Source organism: Macaca fascicularis, chromosome 7 (assembly GCF_037993035.2).
Source record: "Macaca fascicularis isolate 582-1 chromosome 7, T2T-MFA8v1.1".
NCBI classification, from domain to species: Eukaryota; Metazoa; Chordata; class Mammalia; order Primates; family Cercopithecidae; genus Macaca; species Macaca fascicularis.
The window spans coordinates 9041035-9057480 of NC_088381.1; the positions used below are offsets into that span (position 1 = coordinate 9041035).

Genomic DNA, 16446 nt, shown 5'->3' on the forward strand with positions numbered 1-16446 from the left:
TAATATTGTTGCATTAATGCACTAAAATTTTGGGGTATTTAGTTATACAGCAATTAATAACTAATAAAGTTATTTTCTCCTACTATTTATCGTTACACAATGATGGGCATGAAGCAGACATTACCTTCAGAAGATTTGGACTCAGTGGCATCTCATGTGCATGAAGGGCCAGTGGAGAACTGTAAAGTCTTTTATTTCCGTAATGACACTCACAGCAAGGTGAAAGTGGGCAGCTGATCTGGAGGAGAAGATTTAGCCTCAGGGATTAAAAACCTGTGCTATGGTTTGAATGTCCCTTCTAAAACTCATGTTAAAGTTTAATTGCCATTGTAACAGTATTAAGACATGGGACCTTTAAGAAGTGATGAGGCTATGAGGGCTTCATCTTCATGGGTGGGATTAATGCAGTTATGAAAAACGCTAGGGCCCCCCTTGCCTCTGTGGCCTTTTGCCTTCTGCCATGTGATGATGCAGCAAGAAGGTCCTTGCCAGATGCTGGTGCCATATTGGACTTCTCAGTCTCTAGAACTGTTAGACAACAGATTTCTGTTTATAAATTGACCATTCTCAGGTATTCTGTTACAGGAACACAAAACACAAAAACAGATGTTAGTTGGAGCATCAGCTTCATAGACTATTTAAAGACTAGGCAAAAATGTATACTCATTAACTAAGCAGGGGAGAATAAATCTTGGTTAGACCAGAAATGAGATTCTTCCTATGGTGTGCTGGTATTTTTTCCAAAGTCTTTATGACACCCAGGCCTCTACCCTCACATGGGTGTTGTAATTCAGAACACAACCCTAATAATGTTTCTTAAAAATGTTAGCAGCCTTTGGATTCTTCTTTTCAAATAGTTCTGGAATATTTCTCCATGATAGAGTATTTTGAAGGAGAGAGCAGTCTAATTTGATGAATGAATCCATCAGTTGGAAGGACTTTGACCTTAGTGTCAAAAAATCCGGGTTCTAGTCTTGAAGTGTTCACCGACACTGTGATTTTTAGCAATTCCCTTGAACTTCAGCAGTTTTACTGAGAGATTTTCTCCAATGTCCAAAGATTTTTTGCAGCTCATTGACTATGATTTAGAAGATTTTGTAGTGGTGAAATGTCTTCCTAGATAATAACTGTCTGTTCATTAAACATTGCTATACATGATAGGGTATACTGCAGCAAATATCTAGAACTCTAGAGTGTATGGCATTCAGGAACACCAAAGAAATGTATTAATTAAAGAACACAACTACCTTTGTATTTAAATAGAAGAGTGTTTTGCTTAAAGTGTTTTGGTTTTATGTTTATAAAATACCTGCATGCTTCATATTATTCCTTGAAAATAATGTGCACCGTGTGCTAAGATAATACATACAATCATGTTTCTATTCTGTTTCTCTAGTTTATTGTTTTCAACCCATAGCCTGAAGTCACCAATCTCTTCGTGCCCCGTCCCTTGGGCAATTTATATTCAAGCAGTGTTGCTTTTGGGTAAGCCTAATGCCTGGCTGGTTTTGTCTGTTGGTTGTTAGCCTTCAATGCCTGGCCAAGTTGCCCACAGTTGAAAGGGTAGAAATGGGAGAAAAAAGGAAATACCAGTGATAGACTTCCTCAGACCCAGCTCTTGCAGCTCAGAAGTAACAGTGTACTTGAGTGGTAATACAAGTTAGAAATGACAGCTATTATCCACATTACAGTACTACTGGGAGATTGCTTTACATGCCTCCTGAAAACAAATCTGCATTGCATACCAGATGGACATGAAACCAAGATTTATTAAAATACCCTTAGCATATTTACAATTGAAAGTCATGAATGCAATTCTCTGTAAATTCCAAAAAATATAATTCTATCTCTTAAAACAAATTAACAGAGGTATCAACAGATTAGGATAAATATAATCTATCACAGAGAATTTTTTGACTAGACAATTGACATTTTTCTAATCAATATATATTATATACAAAAATACACTTGATATGGTGACCAAGTACTGTCAAGGAGGAAAAAAAAATATATATATATAATACGCACACATATTTTTATTATGTACAAATCAGTATTGGTTCCTTCACCTTTTCTTTTTAAAAATAAATACTTCATTTGGTTGCAAATGACATTTATAAATTCAACTCATGAGCATTTCTCAGCTTTGACAAAATTAAATATGCAAACAAATCAGAAATACATATTTTTAAAAACGCAAAGGGAAAATACCTGAATCCAATGAGCTTATTATGCTTACAAATATCCAAGAGCACGTAAGGTTTCATGTCTTTTAAAGGGCCTTCTCCTCTCCCCAATTGTCTTCATGACTGCCTAAAATCCTTTCAGATTGTATCTACAGATTGGTCTAATACTTAACTAAACAGAAAAGCCAATGTTTTACCAGGTTAAATGGCTATTTAGGACACGCTTACACTTTAAGTGCTTTCAAGAGTGTAGCAGTTACTGTTCATCCGAAAATAACCAAAAAGTGTCAGCATCCTGATTCAGAACAGGGGTAGATGTTTGAATCATGAGTAGTAGTAAGAATGGAGTGGCAATAAAAAGCCTTATGATTCAAAGTGTTTTTGCCTGCACAGAATTAAGTCAATTTGTCCAGCAGCAGAGTTGCTTGAGATTCAAAAATCTGGCCTTCTGCATCATAGCTGGTGACCTGCTCTGATGTACAAATTTATCAAGAGAATGGCCTTAATTAAAGTAAAATCTATGAAAACTTGAGAAGGCCTAGAATAACACCCCCCCGCCACCCTGCCCAACCTTCTTAAAATAAAGTAAAATAAAAAGAGACGTATTTTCCATCTCTTTTATGGATTTTCCTTTTTGCTTAAGTGATGAGGTGATGCTGACATTAACAAGAGGCAGTCACAGCAGTGTGTCTCACATGGGCTCCTTGGTGACAGCGGGGCTCCCTGTCCAAACGGCTGAGGAATGGATGGAGCACAGGGTGTGAGGGGAGGGAGGAGGGGCCAAGGGAGATATTCAGTTGTCTATGATGCAGAGAGGTGAAAAAATCTGGGTCTGGGAGAAACTGTAAAGAAAGAAAAAAAATAGCCATGGAATACGAAGGAAAAGGAAGCTGGAACAGAAGTATTGAAAGGAGAAAGTGAAACAAAGCTAGAAGTCATAATGACTTTTGAACAGGCATGGAGTAAACAGGGTCTGTGGACAAGCAGCCCCATGGATCTGAAATTGTTGGAGCTGTTAAACCAAGTACAGACCAGCTTCACTGGGGTACCTGCTTTCCCAGTACATTGTCTGGCACTGATCAATACAAGATCATGGGCACTCACATTTGCCTAATACAGATGTCTTGAACTTCCACAAAAAGCTGTCCAGGATACAACCATGGCAAAAAATCACCAGCTCCCTAACAACGTAATCTATCAGCAAAACACTGCATTAGCTTCGTTCAAATTTTTCCCCTCCATGCATCCTTTTTTTCTTGCTCTTCCCATTGCTTGCAACCTCACAAGGCCCCAGCTCTATGAAGACATATAACTGCATGGATCAGATACACTTTAGAAAGCTGCATCCAGGGTCCAGGGTATCACTAAGAAAACTAAAGTACTTGAAATAATTTACATTTCTGCTAGGTCTGATACACACTAGGATGCTGACTGCCGTCACTTAGGTTCTAGGCATGCAGGCCAGTGCTTATTTTCCAGGCCAAAGCGCAATCCCCTAAATCGAAGTCCAAGGCCACCCTGCTTGCCATGCTAGTCTAAATGAAAACTCAATGAAAGAAAAAGACTATGATAAATCAACGTTTTCTCTAAAGATTCTTAAAGATTAAAAATTATCCAATTTCTAATTTTAAAAGTTTCTGCCTTTTTAGAAGTATTTTAGATTAGTTCTTTAAAGGGAAATCCTTTTTATTAATACATACACTCTTTGAAGATTAGCCATCTAGCTGACAGTAGGGTCATATTACTTATGCCTCGGGAAATTATAGAATTGCAGAATTATAAAATTAGTAGTTTTGTTGTAGACCTATCCCTTAGGTAGATCCCCAAAACCTATTTGTGTCATTGTGAGCAAACAGGAGAATTGTTACTACGCTTTCCCTCTCGCTCATGGATTTTTCAATAGAAATGGAAGCCTTTCAGATTATGCAGAACACAATCTCGGTGGGGCTGAGTTACCTTCCTTATGCCTTGTGGCCCGATGTATGAAGAAATAAGATTTTACCTACAGACAAGTTAGCATGAAGAGAGGAAAAAGGAGGAGATATTTGTAACTCACAAAAACATCTAAAGTATAAAGATTTCAAACGTCCTTTTAGTCCCTTATTGGGAAGAGCAGTATAATTTTTGTATGCTATAAACTCCTTTTTATACATCTCCTATAAAGAAATCTGGAATTCAAACTCCATGCTAAGAGTTTCCAGGTTCATCCCTGAACACTTATCATCCTTGTCATGGGGAGGTAGAGTCATTCCCTGAATAGCCAGTGGTCTACGGGACTAACCTTTCATTTTAGGAAGACAGATCTGGAAAGCGAACCCAGTTGAACCATCAAAAATACAGCAGTTTCATGACAGGAAAGTGGAAGAAAGTCCCTAAAGAGAACAATGAAGGAAAGTACACAATTTAAACTACTTGCCAAGGACGTTAACAAACCATTGCTAATGTGTGCCTGAAAACATCTGATTTCCTTCTTGATGTACTAAGTATAAGATAATGCATTGGCAGCTCATACTATGTAGATGGAGAGAAATATTCATATTCATTTAAGACATTCTCATAGTTTCAAAGGTAGAGAGCCCCTCAGTGTCTGCACAGGTAGAATTTAGGAAAATGTTCAGCCTATGTGATAGCTATAGTGTGGCAGAGGTTAATTCACGCCAAATTCTTTGGATGTGATTTGCTGCCTGAAACTATAGTCTCTTTAGCATTTTGCTGGTCCAATGTTATCAAGTTTCATGCAAAGCTTGGAAAAATGGCCCACAAGTGTAGTTGGATCAGCCTTCAGAAAAGGAGACAGACTAGAGATTCTCAGTATATTTAAGAGAAGATTTAAAAATAGATAGTTACATAAGGTTAGAGGGAATGTAGAAAAATAAATTGATGGCTATATCTACTACCTTCATATAAAAATGGAGTAAAAGTCACTCTTCCCCAGATCAAGAACTTCAGAGGTGTAATACAGAATAAAGTCTGGAGTTCACGTGAGCTGTTGACTGAAGGAAACCAACCTATCAGAGAAGAGAAGGGTAAGAGAGAAAAGGTCTATGCCCCTGGTTATCACCAGAGTAGTGAGGAGAAGGGCTGGGGATAGAGGAGGAAATGAGTTCCGTAAGTTCTACCAGACAGCAGACCTACTGAATGAAGCTTAATTTGCTTCCCTCATCTCTCCATTGGTAGAAATTGCACAGTAGCTTAAGAGACAGAGTTAGCTAGCCGCCATTTTAGTATCTTCTTATTTCCAAGTAAGTTGTTAACTACACAAGTCTCCCAAATGCAAACTTTATATCACAGTATTGGTTAAGAGTCTCGGAACAAATAAGGATACAGAATTGGACAAGGCTTCAAATTGGACATGTTAAAACTCATCACTTCCCAACAAAGCACTGATCTGGAAGAGTTTGGTAGAGTGCCCTTCCTTGGGAAGGGAGATGAAGAATTGTGAAACCAAAATGCAGTGTCTCTAATAAGGTGTCAACAGAGGACAGGTGTGCAGAAATGACACAAAATGGGCTTCCCGGTCACATACAAGCTGTGTAACTGAGCCTGGTTATGCCTGGATGCAATCGCTAATGGAGATATGAGTATCATTATGTAAGTCTAAAGAAGACAGATCTGCTGAGTGGACTATTCGAAGGTGTTTTCTTTAAGCCACTTCTGTACTAATAACAGTTTCCAGGCAGCTAGATTGTTTCTCTCTATAGCTGGAAAATGGAAATATATGCAACAAATTATTTGCATTCTGGAAAGGCTAAAAATTATCCACTCTTTTCAAATCCTATCAGCTTGGCCACACAGACTGGTTTCATCTGTGTTGCAGATTTCTTTATGAAGACAAAGTAGCAGACATGAATGAAAGTTCATGTCTTTATTCTGTCCACTCTCTTCAGTTGCAGGGTACCTAAAGATAAAATAACTAATACAAAAAAATTTTTGAAAAGTGGAAGCTTTTTCTTTCCTCGCCACCTTTTGGCCACTTTTATTAGAACAGACAGGATAAAAGAAAAATGAAGCTCAAATATAACTGATGCTTCTTGTTAGCAATTTAAAAAGACAATTTAAACTACTTTATAAAATCAGATATTTAATATTTGGATTAGATATGGGGGGGAAGCTATATATTTTTGGACTTCTTCCTTCTCATCATATCAAGCTTCAAATTGATTTTATCTTTGTTGTTTTTATGGGTGGAGGTGAGTACTATAAAATCGACCAATTTTGTATGTCAGGGAGCAAAGAGGTTCCCCCGTCAATGTTACAGCCTGGTTCCCGGAAAAAGAGCCTGCAAGCGTGCATTGCAAAGTCCCCTTCACACACTGACTTGGTGCAGTTTGCTGTGCTGTTGCATGCAATGATCTGCATCAATGATACTGGCCAAGGGAGAAGCAGAAATAGAAATGAGGACATATAACTTTCAAGAAAGGAAGAATATCATTCAAATGAAAATTTCTCTGTTGCAGACAGCATAATGTAAAGAGAATGTGCAATCCCAGGCCAACAGGCAAACCTTCACCCAAAATACACGTATTTCTTCTGCTACATCTCACTGTGTCCCTTAGAAAAACCATACCAATGACTTATCTTACTGGAGGTGTTAATACTACCATGTTTTATTCCTTCCTTCAGTTTTTTCCAGTTTCTTTACCAGCAGTATCTGAACTTTTCACTTAAGAAACACCATTCTTTATGGTGCTTATGAAAACAGGAGGTGCCTGAAGGAGGCTGAGAAGAGGTTTGCAGCTTCTACTGTCCTTGATAGGGGAGAGGAGGGGAGACCGCATATGCCATCTGATATTCCATTCCTCAACCATACTGGCAATTTGTTTTGGCTAGAACATTTAAAGGTGTGATAGCACCACTGGGTTTCCTTATTCCACTTCTCAGGTTTCAGATAATCTTTCTCCATAATTCCTGAGTAAGTCGCAGTGAGTGTGCAGGAAGACACCATCATCAACATAGGATTCAAAAGGCAACTGTTGGGCAGTAGGGCCATCACCTATGACCTCTGGGCCCCCCACTGTCATCATAAACATTCACTTCTGCTTGGCCACACTTTTTCTTACTTCTTTTTCCCCAATAAGCTGCCACTTCTTGAAGTGAAAGCCATACAGCACACCTCCTAACCTGGTTTTTGATACTTCATGGGCCTGATGCTTTTTACCTAACATATCTATAGTGTGATTTATGATATACTTTGTGCAATTTATGTAACTTATGATATTTTGCGTGCTCTGATGCTTGTCGATTGCTCATGCAAGAATCTGAACTATTGTCAAACTGTGTCCTCAGATTTAATAAATTTTGTCTATGAGGAGACAAAGTTGTTTGTAAGTTAAGGGTTCTTAGAGTTACTAGTAAGTCAGGTGTGAGTGTCTGGTTAGACACAGCTAGCAACACTGGTTACTCTCCTTTCTAGTTCAGGGAGGGCTATGCCTAGAACAGCCACTTAAAGCCTGCTGGCTGGATGTGCTCAAGCTGCCGAATGGCATCCCGATCACCTCCTCTCCAGAAAGTTCAGACTCTCCTGCCACCCTAAATACAAGCTCGACAGCATTTTAGAGAGATCATTTTCAAGGCCTCCAGATTATTCTAGATGAACTTCCTTGAACAAACTGTCATTGACCTTTACTGAGCATCAATTTGAGTTAAAAATGAAGGCCGTGTCAGCAATGTGGTACATTGGTGGACTTGGGAGGGGGCATCCCAGATATATGACGCAGGGTTCAGAACAGGTGAGAATAATGAAGGTTCTGCCATGGTGTCTTAAAACACCAACATAATACATTGACCAGCGTGACAAAACCACTAGGTTTCCCCAACCAAGGCAGGCAAACCTTGCTTTGTAGAAATAGGTATTTTACTGCAGTTTTAGTCTGTTCACTAGGATGAAATCCAAAGTGGGCTGCATTTGTCTAACTCTCAAATTAAGCATTCTCACTCATTATTCTTCAGCACTGGTTCCTGGCAGGGTGACGTGGCCACAGTGGCAGCCCTGCTTACCTTCACTGATTTCTCATGAGCATCCTATTTAGAGACCAAAGTGGACAGCAGTGACTCCACTGAAAACCTCCTGTTGCTCTCACCATCAAGCCTATAAGGATTTAGACATCTGCTGGCCCCACAGAACTCAGAGCTGATTTCTATGGCATGGGTAAAACTGGCACTTTTCCTGTGCATGGTAACACTAGAAAGAGCATAGGATGGCTGTAAGTGGAATTCGTTTTTAATTGATCAGTTCTTTTGGTTGTCTTCAGAGTTAAGTGAAAACGAAGAGAAACTAAGAAAGCAGCATAAAAAGCTTCTTGCTCACAAGCAACTTCAAGCCTTTTTAGTCATGCATGTTCCTTCTCGGCTTTTCTATTTTGCTTCTCTCATTCCTTCATTGTGAATTTTAAAAATCCAACGTGTTACCATATTCCTTTCAGTTGCACCAGTAGAAGAGGCGGTTAGCACCTGCATGAATATGGCTTCTGTGACTTGATTTGATCCTGACCACAGTCTTCATTCCCGAAGCTGACATTAGATTAGGATATGGTGCTGTTTTCATTACTGGATCTGTTATAGAAGCATTCCTGAGGGGCTGCTGGCTGGCAGGCATATCCTGGGAAGATGCTCAGGCACCTGGCAAGTCCAAGGGTTCTGGAAAGATGCTGGGGCAAGGGGCACGCCACATGTGATGGCTGGATTGGGAAGAAATTTAAGATTCCTGCCCATCTCTGGACTGTCCTCCACCAACTGGAGGAGAAAGCTCAGCCTCTCTTTCTTCAAGGCCTAAAATGAGTCTTTGAACATATTCTCAATTCATCTCCAGTCCTCTTTCTTCACCCCTCACCTCTTTCTTCACCCGTCACAAGATAAATTCAGAGGTGGATTAAGGACAAAAGTATCAGAGAGGTCCAAGGTGGTTTCCTTATGTGACTCAAGAGCCAGGGTCAGAAAAAGCTGCCTATGAATAACATTCCACCTGAAGATTTCTATTAATGTAATTACCTCCTTTTCATTTTGATGTAAGGAATCTTTTTTCTGCCCTTTTTTTTTTTTTGACATTAAAGAGTCCTGCTTCACCCTACTTCACATGCCTATCAGCCAAGGTCATGAGCGGGGGCTGTGAGTTGCATTTGCTCTCCTGTCTGGAAACTGCCTCCTGGGGACGGTCGGGCGGGGGGTGCAGCTGTAAAGTCACAGGACATGACGTAGAACTCAGCTGCATGTCAACACATCGCCCATTCATGAACGGTCCAAAATGTGAAAGGTGCTCTGCCGCTGGGTCTCTTGTCCAAGCAGGTTCTCTGACCCCAAGGCTATGCTTGCTCAGGTATTACAGTTTCTCCAGGGAGCTGGGATGCAGAATTTCTGCTGGCCCAGAAAACCACTAAGGACTGATGTAAAAACAAGAATGGGCCTCACTTAATAACTGACGTCGACTCCTTGCATGGTAACTTGTTCTCCAGGATGAAGTTTATGGCTATATGTCTCCCTCTCTCCACCCAGGTACCATTCTGTTTTTTCTCTTTTTCATTACGTAAACCATAACAACAAAAAATCGTTTTTCTAGTCTGGAAAATACGTGTTCTTGGACCTCTTCAAAAATAGTTTTGGTGAGTTGCAACATTGGAGAGAAAGATGCTGCAGGATTTTGCTGCAACAGGATCAAAACTAAGACCAATAATCAAAACAGCAGCGTGTAACGACAAAGACTTTGAACTCTCCCAAGGCAACTGTCCTCAATGCTCCTTTCTCTCCTCTGTGACAATGTGACCTATATCAAGCTTTGGTTATAAAGCTGGAAATCTCAGCTCTTAAAAAATTTTGGGAAAACTGTGGTATTTCTTCTGGTCTTACAACAGAGTGGACTTTGGGCTTCGACAGGAAACAGTCATCAAATATTTCTGCAATGTTCCCTTAAATAGTTTTCCATTGTTCCTGTGGCTGAATGTGAGACTTCTTAAAGAAGGCATGGGGCACTCTCTGCAGATGACCTCAGAAAGAGATGAGCAAAACAAACATTTAGTGACACATCTTTCAAGAACGTCCTGCAACCCTGTGGTCACAAAGAGTATGCGTGCAAGGTCAGTCCTCCATCTCCAGCGCCATCATTTCCATGCGTCTTCCTCTTAGTTGGTGGTCACACTGGCTTCCTTCTGACGCAGTCTTTCTTTCTGTTAAGGAAGAAAAATGAATATATCATTTCTTTCATCTTTCTCAAGTTTTGATACATTTCTCAAATTCTGGTCTAGAATGCTGAGTTTCCGGAATTGTGCCAAACGGCCTAGAAATGAGAGGACCTCCACTGCTCTTTCCCTAAGCTCTTAGTTATCTGCCCCTCCCTACCTATCACCCTTACTCACCAGAAACAAACAAACAAGAAATCAATAACCAGCCAATCTACTAACTACATCCATCTAAAACATGGGCCTCTACCATGCCAGGGTGGTCTTTTCTGTTCTCTTCTTTTGTGACAAAGACCCTAACTTTGTAGTGTTACTCAAGGACCCCTTCCGTCCCCACCTCTGGCCCACTGATGGAATTAAGAGAATGCTCAAGAAGATATGAAAAAAATTACTGTTTCCAAGTTCAATGTATCTGCCAATGATCAACTTGGCAGAACTCAAGAAAAGCCATGCAAAACGGGGGATGACCAGATTTAGTCTCTGCAGAATGGCAGAAGTTCCCGATTTGCCATGGATGTTATGCTCTTCATTCGCTGAGCTTCCTCCTCAGGGACTGCCTTCTAAAGGGAAGAACATGGACATCTGCTGGGAAGATGTAAAAATAAACAGGAGCACACTACACAGAAACACGGACCCTCATGGTATCTGTGACATTAGGGAAGTAAACACATGAGTATGGTAAGGATAGTGTATCTGCTCTTAGAGAAGGGCAAATAGAAGGCTAAAGTGGAAAAGGGAGAATGAGCAGATGCAGAGAGAGAAGCCTTTGAGAATGGATCCTTGGCTGCTGATGAGCTATGAGGTATGATGCTGCAGTGAATTACTAAATTGGCCTAGATATAAACTTGATGATTTGTCGACACCCATCCTAAATTTGGACTCCATCCCTAACTTGGGAAATTTAATCAGGAATCAGCTTACAAGCTCTTCTCTAATTTCCACCCACCCGTACAGACAATAAAATAAGCAACCGCCACAAGCCCAGGATCACAACTGGGAGCTTGTTCACAGGGGAGGTCGTAAACCCACCGTTTTTGTCTACATGGCTGACCCCATTCTCTCTGCCTTGGGGGAACAGGCTTGGCTGTAAAAGTCTGGATAGAAGCCCAAATAAAAGTCTGGAGGAAGAGGGAGAGGCTCATGGAGGAGGAAGATAAAAATCAGGGTTCAGCCGACTGCCACTGAAAATCATACAAATGAATGTCCTAAATATCCCATTAAATGGGCACAGAGGACATGTCCGGTTAGGTAGGGACCATGTACTCGACCATCGCTTTACCAGCCAGGCTGTGCAGCCCGGACTTCTCCATTTCTCGTTCATCAGCCTCATGCAACATTCATTTAGCTGCTCATGGGGTTGCTGGGAGAAACATCATGGTCAATCAACAGAAATAATCTCACTTTATAACTTAGATCCCACTTAGATTTTCAAAGGATTTGAAGCATCCAGCAAAAAAGTACTAACAATCTAAAAGGATAAAGTAAGTAGTTGTGGGACATCAGGGTCCAGAGAGAGTAGGGTTTGAAAAATCCGAGACAGAAGGGTGATACTTCCACTTCCCACTCATTGCCATTCCCCACTCATCGCCATTCCCCATTGCAGGGTCAACCAAAGCAGCTGCAATTCACAGCAACAAGAAAAACAACTAATATTTATTGAGCTCTTATTATGTGTTAGGCATTTTACACGTCTTTTCTCAGTTTTCTCAAAATAACCCCAAAGGAAAAGTAATATGCTCTTTTCATGGAAGAGAAAGAAACAAAGTAACTTGACTAAGGTTTTACAACTATGTAAGTGGCAGAGCTGTGCTCTGAACCCAGGCCATTTCATTCTCAACATCCTGGGATCTTAACCATGTAGCTCCTCTGACTATTGTCTGTAACACCTAGGTGGAGATTCACTGTGATCTCTATTGAAAACGGGACTTTGGAGGACAATGCAGTCTCAAATCTAGGAAGTCTGGGGAGACTGCTGCTTTCCAGCGCAGGGAGCGATGTCAGGAGACCCAGAATCTGGTCCTGGTTTTTGTTATCCACTTGCCAAGTGACTCTGGGGAGCCTGTATCTTTCCGCACTTCAAATTTCCCAACTATCAATAGGAGAATCCCTGCCTCTTTCTTTGATGGGGAAAAGCAAATGAAGAGAATGAGTATATTTAAACATTTTGAGAGAAAGATACTTTGAGATAAGGGTGATTGTACTGTGCGTAGGGTGTGGAAGGATGTGAAATGGCAACTGACTAAATTTGGTTTATCAGAAATGACCTATGTTGAGTTTACAGGAAAAACATATAAAGCTATGTTTTGTACCTCCACCCACACATACCTTTTTTTTTTCTTTTTTTTTTAAACCATATGCTACTCTGGGATGGGAACTGAGACTCTGGATACTACGTTTCTTCTCTGAGTTTTAGCCCTTCCTGGGTGCAACTCAATTTTCATGACAATCGTTAGGTTATGTTGAAAAATATATCTCACCAGGCTAGCAGTGGGATTGATTTTCTTTGTCTCCACTTTCTTCTCTGAAGTCAACTTGCTGACTGATTCCTGAGCCATTTTCAATCTGAAATAGAAATAGGGAAAAGACAGGGGAGACAGGGAAAAGAAAGGAAGAGGGAGAAGGAAAGAAGAAAGAGTTAAGGCAGGTTAAACATAAACCCAAATGCTTTTGAATTAATCCATCAGCAATTTGAAAATACTGAAATGTTTTTTCAATGCTTTTTGTTATTAAATTCAAACCCTAATTAGGTGTGAAGGTTTCTCTGCTTTATCAAAACTGAATTTTCTCCACCAGCTGAAGACTGTTTCTGTGAACAATGTGGTAGTTTCTGACGGGTGGAACACCACTGCACAGAGCACGATTTACTTCAGTGTTATCTGGCTTGTGATCCACTTAGCAGATAATGAGATGATTTTGAAGAATGAAGTTCTGACGAAATGTGAAACCACAAATATTAAAATTCACCATTTCACATCAATTAAGATGTGATAACCTACAGAATGGGAAAAAATATATAAATATATATCTTTTTCATTCTGTAGGTTATCTTTTTCCCATTTGAAAAATATATTTATACATTATATATAATACATAATACATAAACTTAATATATTATATATAATATATACATATACTTATTTATATATAATATATAATAATATATTTATAATATATATAAATATATACTTTTATATATAATATATATATATATATATTTTTTTTTTGAGACGGAGTCTTGCTCTGTCGCCCAGGTTGCAATGCAGAGGCGTGATCCTGGCTCACTGCAACCTCCGCCTCCAGAATGGGAAAAATATTTTTAAATCATATACCTGATAGAGACTTGTGTCCGGAACACATAAAGAACTCCTACAATTCAAATAAGAAGACAAATTATACCCTCTCCTCTAAAAATGGACAAGGGATTTGAATAGACATTTCTCCAAAGCTGACATACACATGGTCAATAAGCACGTACAAAAGATGCTCAACGTCACTGGTAATCAGGAAACACAAATCAAAACCACAATGGGATACCACTTCACATCCACTAGGATGGCTAGAATCAGAAAGAAAGACAGTAACAAATACTAGAGATGAAGACGTGAAGACATTGGAACCCTCATACACCGATGTGATTGTAGAATTACACTGTTGCTTTGGAAAACAGTTTGGCCGTTTTCCAAAATGTTAGGCACAGAATTACCATATGACCCAGCAATTCCACTGCTAGGTACATAAATATATGTATGACTAAGAAAATTGAAAAGATGTCTATATAAAAATTTGCATATGAATGTTTATAGAACCATTATTTGTGACAGTCAAGAGTAGAAGCAACCAAATTTCCATCACCTGATGGATAAATGAAATGCGGTATATCCATACAATGGAATATTATTGAGCCATAAAAAGGAATGAATTTGCTGATACATGCTATGACATGGATGTACCTCAAAAACGTTGTGCTAAGTGAAAGAAGCCAATCACAAAAACACATGACTCCATTTATATGAAGTGTTCAGAATAGGCAAATCCATACAGAAAGTAGATTAGCAAAACCATGGGTTTACCCATGCAGGGGAAAATGGGGAGTTATTGCTAACCAGTCGACGATTTCCTCTAAAATCAGATAGAGGTAATGGTTGCACACCCTTGTGAACATACTAAAAACCACTGTGTAGTGAAGTGATACTAATGTGTACTGAATTGTACACTTTAAAAGGGTGAATTTTGCAATATGTAAATTCTATCTCAAGAAAATTTATTAAAAATTCATTAATTCAGCATGATAGTATTTCTTACCCATCAGGTTGGCAAACGTAAATATTTAGACAATATTAACTGTTTGTGAGGATGCAGGGGAATGGGAGGTGCCACACAGTGCACTAGGGAGAAGAAATTGGTGTAGCGGGGTTTGGCAATATCAAGTAAAACTGGAAGCACGTACACTCTACAAGCCGTCAAGTTTTCTTGTAGGGAGATACCAAAAAGAATAACAAACAGACACAGAGCTTTCACTGTGGCAATATACGCAATCATGAAAAACTGCAGACATCCTAATGAATAGTTTCAATGGGTAATAGATATATGACAAGAGCAAATAGCAACATTTACTGGGTACTTAATCTGTACCAGGTGCTGTTCTATCTACTGTATTTGAATTAAACTTAATTTTCACAACAACTCTGTGAGACAGGAACTTTGACTATTCCCATTTCATAGGTCTTAACCACCATGCAATGTGCAATGCTGCTTATGTACAGTATTCATTCAACAGAATAGGGTAAAACAGTGAGAAGGAATGAACTAGATCTATGAATTCAACCAGCACAGGTATCAGAGACATGATACTGAGAGAGTGAAGAATCCTGCAGTGACACAGTGAACAGGCCATCTATGATGATGGTCAAGAGCTCAGGCTCCAAAGTCTGACTGCAGAATTAATTCTCAGCCCTATCACTTATTAACTGTGTGACTCTACAGAAGAGAACTCTCTGTGTGCCTTATTTCTTAAAAAATACTTGACAGCAATACTGCATGCTACATAGGATCAATGAGAGGACTGAGACAGTGTCAGAAGCATGTGAACCAGACCAACTCCATCTTGAACAGAAGCTGGGTAAAATGAGGCTGAAACCTAGTGGGCTACATTCCCAGATGGCTAAGGCATTCTAAGTCACAGGAAGAGACAGGAGGTCAGCACAAGACACAGGTCATGAAGACCTTGCTGATAAAATAGGTTGCAGTAAAGAAGTTGGCCCAAACTGGCCAAAACCAAGATGGCCACGTAGTGACCTCTGGTCATCCTTACTGCTACACTCCCATTAGTGCTAAGACAGTTTACAAATGTCATGGCAACAGTCAGGAAGTTACCCTACATGATCTTAAAAAGGGGAGGCATGAATAATCTATCTCTTATTTAGCATATCATCAAAAAATAACCATAAAAGTGGGCAGCCAACAGCTCGCAGGGTGCTCTGCCTATGGAGTAGCCATTCTTTTATTCCTTTGCTTTCCTGATAAACTTGCCTTCCCTGTACTCTACGGACTCGCTCTGTATTCTTTCTTGTGTGAGATCCAAGAACCCTCTCTTCGGGGTCTGAATCGAGACTGCTTTCCTGTAACATCTTTCTGGCAACCACAGTGAGGAAACCCCTGAGCCAAAGTGGTGGGGTCCTGTAACAGCAGTGCAGCTCCCGGCAGGTGGTAATAGCGAATAAATGTAAGCTGCTATTGCTACTTTGCAGGCAGTATGCTACATTGTGCGTATAATTTTAAATTGAACCCATACATACAAACATCTATCTGTATTTATATACGGATACACACATATAAAAGTATTCAAAATAGACTAGAAAGATACTCAATAATTTCATGACAGAGGTTATTGCTAGAAAGATCTGGGAAGAGAATGACACCGACAATAACATGCCAAGTAGAATTTCATTTTATCTGTAATACTTCACTTTTAAATTTAAAATCTTAAAGAATATATGATGAATGTTAATAGTTATAATTCTAGGTAGTGGGAACATGGGTGTGATATGTTCTTTTGTATTTTTATTTTTAAAATTTCTTCAAAAAAAAATCTT

At 39.6% G+C, this 16446-nt stretch overlaps 1 protein-coding gene across 19 annotated transcripts in view; it reads right to left on the reverse strand.

The window, feature by feature from the left end:
• Positions 1-1749: 1749 nt before the first annotated feature.
• The window catches only part of FMN1 (formin 1), a 419977-nt gene continuing 405280 nt past the window's right edge, over positions 1750-16446 (reverse strand). For 9 of the 19 annotated variants that reach the window (XM_065547701.2, XM_073995427.1, XM_065547700.2 and 6 more), the window contains one exon: positions 11381-12916. In XM_065547701.2, the coding sequence (XP_065403773.1) occupies positions 12712-12916 (205 nt within the window). In that variant the 3' untranslated portion in view covers positions 11381-12711. Of the gene's footprint in view, positions 10343-11375; positions 12917-16446 lie in introns of those variants that run through there. The other 10 variants (XM_073995420.1, XM_073995415.1, XM_073995421.1 and 7 more) reach the window with 4 other exon arrangements.